This window comes from Cucurbita moschata, unplaced genomic scaffold (genome assembly GCF_002738365.1).
Source record: "Cucurbita moschata cultivar Rifu unplaced genomic scaffold, Cmos_1.0 Cmo_Scf00001, whole genome shotgun sequence".
Lineage (NCBI taxonomy): Eukaryota > Viridiplantae > Streptophyta > Magnoliopsida > Cucurbitales > Cucurbitaceae > Cucurbita > Cucurbita moschata.
This window is the reverse complement of record NW_019268517.1, coordinates 3,756,784-3,767,604: the sequence shown is the minus strand read 5'-3', so window position 1 is coordinate 3,767,604 and position 10,821 is coordinate 3,756,784. Positions and strand designations below refer to the sequence as shown.

General features: G+C 35.8%; 1 protein-coding gene across 2 annotated transcripts; it reads right to left on the bottom strand.

Annotated features, from left to right (window-relative positions):
- Window positions 1-6,472: 6,472 nt before the first annotated feature.
- LOC111443151 (NAC domain-containing protein 71-like) lies at window positions 6,473-8,276 on the bottom strand. Of its 2 annotated transcripts, XM_023080830.1 has the most exons (6): window positions 7,933-8,268; window positions 7,593-7,849; window positions 7,386-7,481; window positions 7,147-7,308; window positions 6,885-7,040; window positions 6,473-6,781 (listed from the first exon to the last, which is right to left on the bottom strand). In XM_023080830.1, exons 1-6 carry the CDS (start codon window positions 8,138-8,140, stop codon window positions 6,629-6,631), a joined length of 1,032 nt encoding a protein of 343 aa, XP_022936598.1. In that variant the 5' UTR covers window positions 8,141-8,268; the 3' UTR covers window positions 6,473-6,628. The 2 variants fall into 2 exon arrangements, with proteins under 2 accessions (XP_022936598.1, XP_022936607.1); XM_023080839.1 differs by lacking the exon at window positions 6,885-7,040 and having other exon boundaries at window positions 6,473-6,814; window positions 7,174-7,308; window positions 7,933-8,276.
- Window positions 8,277-10,821: the final 2,545 nt, after the last annotated feature.

Genomic DNA, 10,821 nt, shown 5'->3' with positions numbered 1-10,821 from the left:
TTTTGAGGTGTCAAAATTTGGTTTAACCAAACTTGCATGTTTGCCAAATAAACTCCACAAGTTTGAGTAAGTTTGAGTGGAATTTTGAGTGTCAAAATTTGGTTAACTCAAACATGCATGCTTGCCACATAATCCCACACATTTGAGTGGAATTTTAAGTGTCAGAATTTGGTGATCTCAAATTTGCATGAACATGGAAACTTGGCTCTTTAAATATAGTGATCATGTACTTGGAAGGTCTTCTTCTTCTTGGTGAAAAACATTGAGAAAAACCTCTCACAAACACTCTCTTCACATATACAAAATCCCTCTCAAGTTTAGTCACTCACCGGATTCCACAATCCCGTTCTAAGGCCGGAGAATAGTGGAGAAGACACTAATGGTGGTTCGAAACCGGTTCGTGAGGAAAAAGGAGTTTGAACTAGAAAAGGTTAGTATCTAAACTCATTAAGTTTTAATAGTTATGAACATGCTAGTTTTTTTTTACTATAATTGATGTTCTAAAAGTGCCTAAGAGCCAAATTGCTTTCGCATGTGTTATATTAACACCATCACTATCCTATAGTAAGATCACATACTTGGTTGGCCTTAGCCGAAGTATTCCCTAATTTAATTAACATAAGCTTCCGTTCCTTGAGAGCTTCTCCAAACATTGTCGGGGTTTGTTTCATATCGCACCGTTCATCACCTTTCGTTAGTATCTCACATTTTAATTAATAATCCAACCAACAATGTAAAATACGGCTCTAAAACTTTCTCAGTAAAAATCGCATTCCACATTTCCATTGTTTCTAAATTTTGTTGAGTAAAACTTAAATTAAAAATACATCAATATTATTTTTTGTTGCTTGAATCATTCAATCCACCTATTGTTTGTTATAATATCATATACTCTAAGTACAAATAATAATAATTTCTCACATCTTCCATTTTCCTTCTCTTTGTTGTACCACTTTGTCTTCTCTTGTCTCAGAATTTTTTTTCTTTCCAACAAATGACTATGCAATTATAAGCGGTTTTCAATCAATTCTCTTTTCTTCTCCTTCTTAAAAATGACTATCCAATTAATAGAAATTATTTTCAATTTATTATGTTTTCTTTTCTTTCCTCACTATCCAATTAACGAACCCATTTTCAATCCATTCTAATTTTCCTTTAGAAAAAAAAATGGCGGTGTAATTTACATGCAATGGACAAAAGCCATTTTCAATCCATTTTGATTTTATGTCAAAAATCTAAAATCTAAATAATTGCAAAAGGTTAAAGATCACATGTTTGTATAGATTGCTGGTCAGTTAATATCTAATTAAATCTCTAATTAGAGTTGATTTAGTTTTTAATTTGTTTACTAGTTTCCAGATTTTTGTAGAGATTTTTTTAGGTAGATTTTTTAAATATCTTTTTGTGTTCTATATATATATATATAGAGTCTTCTTGCTTTTCATAATACAACATCAACCATTCAATCACTCACTCTTTCACTAACAAATTGGTGTCAGAGCTATCTTCTCAAGAGGTCTGTGAGATCAAAATAGAAGGAGAATCCAGTTTTTCAGTATTTGCACCACCCGTCTTCGATGGAGACAATTATCAAATGTGGGCAGTTCGTATGGATACTTATCTGGAGGCTTTGGATCTTTGAGAAGCAATAGGAAAGGATTACGAGGACCCTCCACATCCAGCAAATCCTACTGTAGGACAAATCAAAGTACAGAAGGACAAGAAAATAAGAAAATCAAACGTAAAAGCTTCGCCTATTTGCAGCTGTATCTCAAATGATCTTCATGCGAATAATATCCCTTAAAACAACAAAGGAAATCTGGGATTATCTCAAGGTTGAATATGAAGGAGATGAGAGGATTCGTGGAATGAAAGTCTTGAATTTGAGTAGGGATTTCGAGTTGCAGAAGGTGAAGGAGTCGGAGTCGGTGAAAGAGTACTCTGACAGACTTCTCAGCATTGCCAACAAGGTGAGATTGCTTGGTTCTGTATTAAATGATTCCAGGATCGTTGAAAAGTTGCTAGTCACTGTTCTAGAGAAGTTTGAAGCCATCATTACTACTCTGGATAACACCAAAGACGTGTCAAAGATTTCTCTTATAGAGCTCTTGAACGCTTTACAAGCACAAGAGAAAAGGAGGTCTATAAGGCAAGAAGGGGTGATTGAAGGTGTCTTGCCTGTTAAGCATCAAGACAACCACAAGTATAAAAACAAGAAAAAATTCAAAAACCAATCGACGAATGGAGATTCATCTATCAATTATCAGAAGACAAAAGGAGGAGGTTTCAAAAAATCCTATCCACCTTGCCGCCATTGTGAGAAGAAAGGTTATCCACCATACAAGTGTTGGAGAAGACCTGATACCAAATGCTCCAAATGCAATCAACTTGAACATGAAGCTGTGATCTGCAAAGTCAAAGGTCAGGTGAAAGAAGTAGATGCACAGGTAATTGATCAAGAAGAAGAAGATCAATTATTTGTGGTCACTTGTTTCTCAGGCAAAGAATCAAGCGAGAGCTGGTTGATTGACAGAGGGAGCACAAATCATATGACATATGACAAGGCGTTTTTTTAGGAATTAAGAGACACTGAAGTCAAGAGAGTGAGGATTGTCAATGGTGAACACTTGGAAGTCAAAGGAAAAGGCACAGTAGCTATAACAATGGAGGTACAAAATTTATTCCATATGTTTTATTTGTACAAAAATTGATCAAAATCTCTTAGTGTTGGTCAGTTACTTGATAAAGGCTATAAATTGTTGTTTGAGAATAAGCAGTGCTTGATTAAAGATGCCAGCGGCAATGACTTGTTCAATGTCAAATGAAAGGAAAAAGCTTTGCCCTAAATCCGATGATAAAAGAGCAGATGGTCGAGATTTGGTACAAAAGACTTGGGCACTTTCATCATCAAGATTTGCTTAAGATGCAGTCAAAGAAGCTGGTAGAAGGACTCACTGACATTGATGATGACATGCCTCTTTGCTGTACTTGTAATTTTGGGAAGCAACATAGGCAATCCTTTCCTAAACAGGCATGGAGAGCCTTGAGAAAACTGCAACTGGTTCATTCTGATCTTTGTGGTCTTCAGCGAACACCATCATTAAATGGTAATCTTTATTACATTGTTTTTATTGATGATCTAACAAGAATGTGTTGGATCTTCTTGCTGAAGCAAAAGTCAGAAGTTGCGGGTGTAGTTTGGAAATTCAATGCCGGAGTTCGAGAATGAAAGTGCATGCTTGATTCAGACTGTAAGATCAGATAATGGTGAGGAGTACACTTCAGAAACTTTTAACAGGTTTTGTGAAGAGGCTGAAATTGGATATCAATTGACAGCGCCAGACACTCCTCAACAGAATGGCGTCAATGAAAGGAGCAATAGATTCATAATGGAGATGACGAGATGCATGCTTCATGAGAAGAATCTTCCAAAACGTTTTTAGGGAGAATCAGTGAAGCTTGGTATGAAGCTGTGAATAATGCAAAATCGAATTTCAACAAAAGCTGTGAAGGACCTAACGCCATTTGAAGCTTGGTATGGTTACAAGCCTTCTTTAAAAGTTCCTTAGAGTATTTGGGTGTCTTTGTTTCACTTACATTCCACCGATAAGCTTGACAAAAAGGCAGAAGCTGGCATCTTTGTTGGGTATAGCACTATATCCAAAGCTTACAGAGTTTTTCAACCACACACTAGTCGTGTTATTTTGAGCCGAGATGTTCCTTTTGTTGAAAATGAGCAATGGAATTGGGAAGAAGTGACGAAGGTGAATCAGATTTCTAATGCACCAAACAATTTAACTTTTGGCAGCATGTTAGAAGAGTCTGAAGATGAACGTCAAGACAAGTCTAAAGATGAACAACAAGATGCTTTGGTTGATGATACACCTGTCAGAGGTACAAGGTTGTTGTCTGATATTTATCGAATGTGTAATGTAGCTGGTTTTGAGCATGCAAGGTTCCATGATGCAAAAAACAGTCAACATTAGATGGCTGCAATGCAGGAGGAGCTTTTGATGATCAAGAAAAACAAAACCTAGGAGTTGGTTGATCGACCTCTAAATATAAAGGTAATTGGAGTAAGATGGGTGTTCAAAACAAAGCTAAATCCTGATGGTTCAGTTAACAAATACAAAGCAAGACTTGTTGTGAAGGGATATGCGCAAGTTTTTGGAGTTGACTATTTATAAACATTTGCACTTGTTGCTAGGCTTGATATAGTAAGATTGTTGCTTGCTCTTGCTGCTCAAATGAGTTGGAAAGTGTGTCAGTTAGATGTTAAACCTGCATTCATGGAGTCTTGCAAGAAGAAATTTTTGTCGAGCAACCTGAAGGTTTTGTGAACAGAGCAACCTGAATCATTTGGTTGGTCTTGGCTTTCAGAAAAGTCAATATGAACTCACATTGTATGTCAAGCATGAAGATACAAGTACTTTAATCCTTTCTCTTTATGTAGATGACTTATTAATTACATGAAGCAATCTTAAATAAATTAACAAGTTCAAACTGGAAATAAAAAAGATCTTCGAAATGACGGACCTTGGTCTGGTGTCATATTTCCTTGGCATTGAGATCAAGCAAACCCAAGATGAAGTGTTCATTTGTCAAAAAAAGTATGTAAAAGAGATACTTGAAAAAATTCAGATGGAGGATTGCAAAGCAATGAATACTCCTATGAATAAAAAAGAGAAGCTGATCAAAGATGATGGTTCTGCCAAAGTTATTGAAGCTGAGTTCTAAAGTTTGGTAGGTTGTCTGATGTACTTAACAACAACCAGACCTGATATCTTAAATGTTGTAAGTATTCTCTCCATATTCATGCATTGTCCCAATGAGACTCACATGAAAGTTGCAAAGAGAATTATCAGATACATCAAGGGGACCTAGAATTATGGAGTGAAGTTCTTAAACCACAAGGAAACGAAGCTAATTGGTTTCTCTGACAGTGATTGGAGTGGCTCAATCGATGACATTGTTTTTGCCTCGGATCAGGCATGTTCTCCTGGTGCTCAAGAAAGTAAGAAACTGTAGCTCAATCCACTGCTGAGGCAGAATTTATAACAGTAACAGTTGTAGTTAATCAAGCTCTCTGGTTAAGGAAAATTCTCATGGATCTAAACTTGGAGCAAAAACAAAGCACTGAGATACTAGTTGATAACCAAGCTGCTATTGCAATCTCCAATAATGAAAAACTAAGCATTTCAACATCAAGTTAGTCTTTGTTCAAGAAGTTCAAAAGAGTGGTGATGTGACTCTTTGCTATGGCAAATTTGAAGATTAAATTGCAGATGTCCTTACCAAACCTCTGCCACTTAGCAAGTTTGAAGATTTCAGAAAAAAAAGCTTGGAGTTTGTAGCATCTAAACAAGGAGAAGTGTTAAAGATCACGTGTTTCTTTAGATTAAATCTCCTTGTAGTTTTGATCTGACTTAGTTTTTTATTTGTTTAATGATTTGTTACTATAATTTTGCAGATTTTTTAGGTAAATTTTCTAAATATGTTTTTGTATTCTATATATATAGATAGAGTGTTCTTACTCTTCGTAATACAATCTTCTCATCAACCATTTAATCCCTTGCTCTTTCCCTAACACAAAAGATAAAAGAAAAGATATCTAATGTAACCTTTCTATCTGTTTGTAAAATATAAAAGAAACCTGATCTAACTTACCTTATCTCTTTCCTCTCTCATTTCCTCTTAAATTTTTGGAAGTGGAGGCCATTTCTGATTTTTCTCTTCCAAAATCTGCTTTGCTGTGTTTTTTTCTTCTTTTTTTCTCTTCCCAAAATCAGCTCTTTTTTCTTTGGGTTTACATTTTTTTTTTCCAGATCATTTTGGTGTTGTAGGAGTGGCTGGGGAGAAATATTTGGGGAAAGGTGGGGGAGAGTCATCATTTATTTTTTTTAATTATTATTATTATTATTTATATTTATTTATTTAAAATTTTCCGATCGTTACAACCATGGTTCCGTGTAACATCATTGCTGTCGGCTTTTGTATCTGAAAAATTGCTTGAGCATTTTTTTTGTGAGAATTGATCGTGAAGATCAACTCACACTTGATGAGCTTTCTTGACGTAAATAATACCTTCAGCGATATTTATTTCAACTAAATGAGTTAACCAAGATAATATCATTATGTTCCACTGATACAAAGTTCAAATTCTTTTGATGGACTATTTTGAATTTAGGTACTGAGATGATTTTTCAATTGTCATGAATTAAGTCATTTTTCTTTTTAGCAAAAAGAGCCTAGATAGCTAATGTACTCCCTTATTCATAATTTGTCCAATTTAATTGGATTGAAACAAGTGAATATCCTGGCGAATTAGAGTGATGAATGTAATAGAGATATGTTAAATCAACCTCCAAAATTTTGAACTCGGATTTGGCTGATTCCGCCACAAAAGAAATTTTGATATTTAAGAACACCAAGATCGGTGCTATGATATCATGTTAAGAATGAGAAACATAAATAAATCAAGAGTACGATATTCATTAATGTTCACACCGTTTAAATAGAATACAGGCTACCATGAGAAAAAATATACCAGTAACAAAATCATAAAATAGCTTCTGCAATATAAATACGTTTGGTAGATGGGAGATCCATCGGCTTCTACGTAAGTAAATCAGAATAAGCCAGACGGGAGATACATCCGCTTAAACATCCCGATGCCTAGCAACAGTTTGGCAACTGGGTGGACAGTGGAGTTGTGGTGAATGCGTTTGGTAGATGGGTGGGGTGGATTCACGAGTAGTGTACGTGTGTTATCCCCTTGAACCTGCAAAATTGAAAATGAGAGTCTAAGAGTGTCGGGAAATCATGTGACATGAATTGTCACAACAACAATAGCTTCTACACTATAAATACGCGTATCCCTTCACCTTGTATCGGGACGTCTTTGTAGTTGGGGTTTCCTTCGACAATGGGCCTTTTTGTGGTTTACTTCCTTTGGATACAACCTTGCGGGAGTTAGTGTTGCCATTGACCCTGAATACCTTTACACTTGTGGGCTCTCTACGCAACTTTCTTTCTTCGTTCTGGAATTGACAAGTAAAAATATGTGACAAAAGAAGGGCAAAGGATGAGGAACTGTGTGGCTGCAACACTGCAAAACAATTCAATCAAATAATTTTTACTCAGTACATCAGCATAAGCGTCATCTAATTCCTCCGATTCCTCGTGTTTGTTTGATGTCATCTGGTCCAAGTTTTTATGCTTGCCGAACACCGATTCCGTAATGTGCTTTTCAAAATCATATACACTCTGTATGGCATTATCTGGATTTTTGGAAGTTCCAGCTCCAGGCTGTTAAAAATTAAGGAGGTCATCTCGAGCTCTGCATACAAGGTTATGTTCAAAATGTTCATATTGGACACTCTTACCTTCTGTGTGATATTCTTCTTTTTCGTTTGAGAAGCAACGCTACTGCTCTGTCCATCTGCGTTTTCATTCTTCAATCGAAAAATGACGAATTGGGGCTACATGGGCAGCAGTACATAAGAGCAAGAGGGACAATGTCACCACAAAAAGCTCATTACTCAAAAATACTCATCATATTTGGGAATAAAAGAAAGCCTAGAAAATGAGACCTTGGAAGGGATTTTTGAAACTGGGCGAGGCTTATACTCGTGTATCACCCAATTGGTCTTTACACCCTTGTCTCCCCGCCCTCGATGGAACACGAAGATTTCTCTACTTCCGATCACTTGATCGGTTCCTCGAGCCTTGATGGGGCGGGGATCACCGCTGGATTTCCAGCTGCCAGTACCCGTGGTTCTTTCAATGACCAAGGTGCTGGCCCGGAAGAAAAACCACTCAAAATTATCAGATGGGATAAACGATTTGTCTGCACAGGAACAGGGGAAAGGAAACAATCAGAGGTGTGCTCCATCTTCAAAAGCTAAAATCAGGAATTTGATAAATGCATACCTGGGAGTTGCTCGGGTTCGAACTTGTACAGATCGATCTCCTTGATAAAACTAACAGACTCGTTGCCATCATTCTTCTTCTTCAGGTAGTGGGTAATGAGCTGCTCCTCCGTGGGACGGAAAACAAAACCAGCCGGCAATGAAGAAAGATACGAAAATTTAGCGGTAGCGGCCATGAGTTTGGTAGAAAATTTAGCGGTAGCAGCCATGAGTTTGGTAGCAAGTACGTCGGTGGTGGTGGTGGTGGTGGTGGTGGTGGAGGTTTATATAAGTATTACAACGGGGCAGGAGCAGGGACGACTTGCGTTGAATGGGTGGCGTGGAGTGTTTAAGTCGTTTTGGGAGACCACTTTCCTACAAGTCTTCGCACTACACTCCAACAGCTTGTTCTAGGAGGCAAAATTGAATATGAGCTTTCAATCCATCCACACTTTAATCAATCTCCTCCAATACATTCCTCAATTCGACAATTTAACTCAATTTCGTTTCTCTCGATTTTTCTCGTTTCTTCTCTGATAGTTAATTGTTATCTTAGAGCGTTTTGATGAAAATATGCTCAACTTATTAGAAACATGCTTCACAAGTTATCTTAATGAACCGTTACATGTTTAAGAATCAATTTAATCAACTTAATATACTAAAAACATGTTTAATGGTCCATTAGGCCTTATTAGCTTTTATCATACCGTCAAAGTTTCTATGATGTGATCCGGAGTCGTAATCATGCATATTCTTAATATGGCAAATCACTCCTAACATGTTAGGTCTAATCAATCCCTACAAATTATTACTTACGAAGAATCCATTGTACCTACTCAATTATTTTTGGACCTCAATTTTCTTGTCTGATACTCCATATTTCACAATGATCTCAATCAAGACAGGAAGAAAGATTTTATCATGGTTTTTATTCATTAAGAGAGTTAATTTTGAGTTATCTTTTAAAAATCATTGGTATTTTTTTAGGTATATTTCACAATGATCATTGGGTTTGTTTTCTTTACCAAATTTGGAGTCCTATCAACCATGGAAGGGTAAGAATTGACTTCACTCAATTTAGTGCATTGTAGCGTGAGATATTGAGTGGGGAAGGAGGCTTTGGAATCGCTCTAGGTACAATCTCTAGAATGTGTACGAATCGAGGTCTAAACTCTTAAGGTATGAAAATTCGATTTTTTCCTCTTCGAATTTTTTACCTCTAGCCAAACTATTTAATTCCAATCGTCGAATGCAACCATGACAGAATCTAATAGGTCATATACAAAATTGAGACAACTTGAATAGTTAGATATCCATGAATTGGAAAAAATATCCATTTAAGGGCAAATATGCATGAAAAGTAGAAACAATCAAAATTTATGTGCCGAAAGTGGCATAAATCTTTGCACCAGACGCCAACCACTTTGAGCCTACTTTTTCTTTACACTGGATGGTGATGACAGTGAAGCCATTATTTCATAAACAGAATGACAATCATTTTCCTCTAAACATTTTATCTCTACATGTTCTAAAGGCAAAAGTACAAACTTTTTATTAGTCAACACTTTAATACACCAACGTCTGTTTAAGACTAGTACATTTTTTAGAATAATGTATTTGGTTTCGCTCTTAATCTTAGAACGTAGGTTCATAAGCTTATCAATCTTGCCCCTAATGGTCTGTCACGAAGACTTAGCACAACCACCTTGACATAAGGCATACTATAAGGTTCATGAGCCTTAATCCTCAAAATAGGATTCATGCAAAGTTTCAAGTCATTTGGAGTTCATTAGAAATCATAAAATTCCATAAAATATTCATTAAGGGCATTTTCGTTATTACCCTTATCATTGGTTTATGCCCTGCACATACTCCTATTACCTTTAAATCATGAATAAATCATGAATAACGTTGTTATAAGTATATCTCATTAAAATTTTAAGTCATTCCGTGTTCATTTAGACAGTGAAACATCATAGGGGAATACTAGGGGTGTTACGGTCATTTTAGTCTACTTTGTTTGCTCTCATTTACCCCAATGAATCTCTCCGCTCTCAAAATTTTTAATAGAGCAAAGATTAGATTTTAGATTTTGGGTCAATTAAAAACTAAAAAAATAAAAATCAAATCGAAAAGAACGCAAAGAAAAGCTCTTATACCAAATGATAAGAAATCAACCTAAAGAAAAACTCTTATAGCAAATGATAAGAAATTAATTCAAGGGAAAACTTTGATCCATATGGTAAGGAATTATTACAAGGGAAGTAATATTCAGATTACTTTGTTGATCGAATATAAGATTCAAATCACTCCACAAATAAGATCAATCATGTCAAGCTTGAATGATTCTAAATATACAATCTAAGCTATATAGAATTGCAAATAAACTTAGTGATTAGAAAAAAATAAATGTTTTTTTACTAGATTTTGTAGTAATTTGAACAACATTTTTTTCATATCTTCCTTAAACTTTATCTTACATGATTGATGTCTTGGTTTATATCAATAACCTAAACATGCTTTTGTGACCTTCAAATTCAACATGTATCAATATTTATTAGGTCGATATTTAAAATTTCATGCATAGCGGATGTCATTAAGTTGGTCAATTTCTAAAATTCATTGCGTTAAGTCTTATTAGGGTATTCTTGAGTAAAACGCTAATTAGGAAGTGAGGTTCTTCGCCTAATCCTTTCACAATTGCTCTCTTAGTTTTCTCATTAAGGGACCTACATGAGATGACTACTTACTTGTTTGGGTGCATTCGATGGCTCGATTCAAGTTCCTAAGGCCAATTTCTTCCAAATTTTCTCAAGTAGGTCCCTTATGAGTCAGCTTTTAAAAATTTCTTGTTCGTCGGCTCCATCATGGAGCTGGAGGGCTTAGATCTCCTCGATATCTTCAATAAAAA

What these genes read in the sequence shown, in the direction of transcription:
- LOC111443151 (XM_023080830.1), bottom strand. Translation starts at nt 8,140, where the DNA reads ATGGCTGCTACCGCTAAATTTTCTACCAAACTCATGGCCGCTACCGCT. An exon ending in CGAACCCGAGCAACTCCCAG is followed by an intron (nt 7,850 to 7,932) that starts GTATGCATTTAT and finishes GTTCCTGTGCAG; the next exon opens with ACAAATCGTTTATCCCATCT. An exon ending in TTTCAAAAATCCCTTCCAAG is followed by an intron (nt 7,482 to 7,592) that starts GTCTCATTTTCT and finishes CTGCCCATGTAG; the next exon opens with CCCCAATTCGTCATTTTTCG.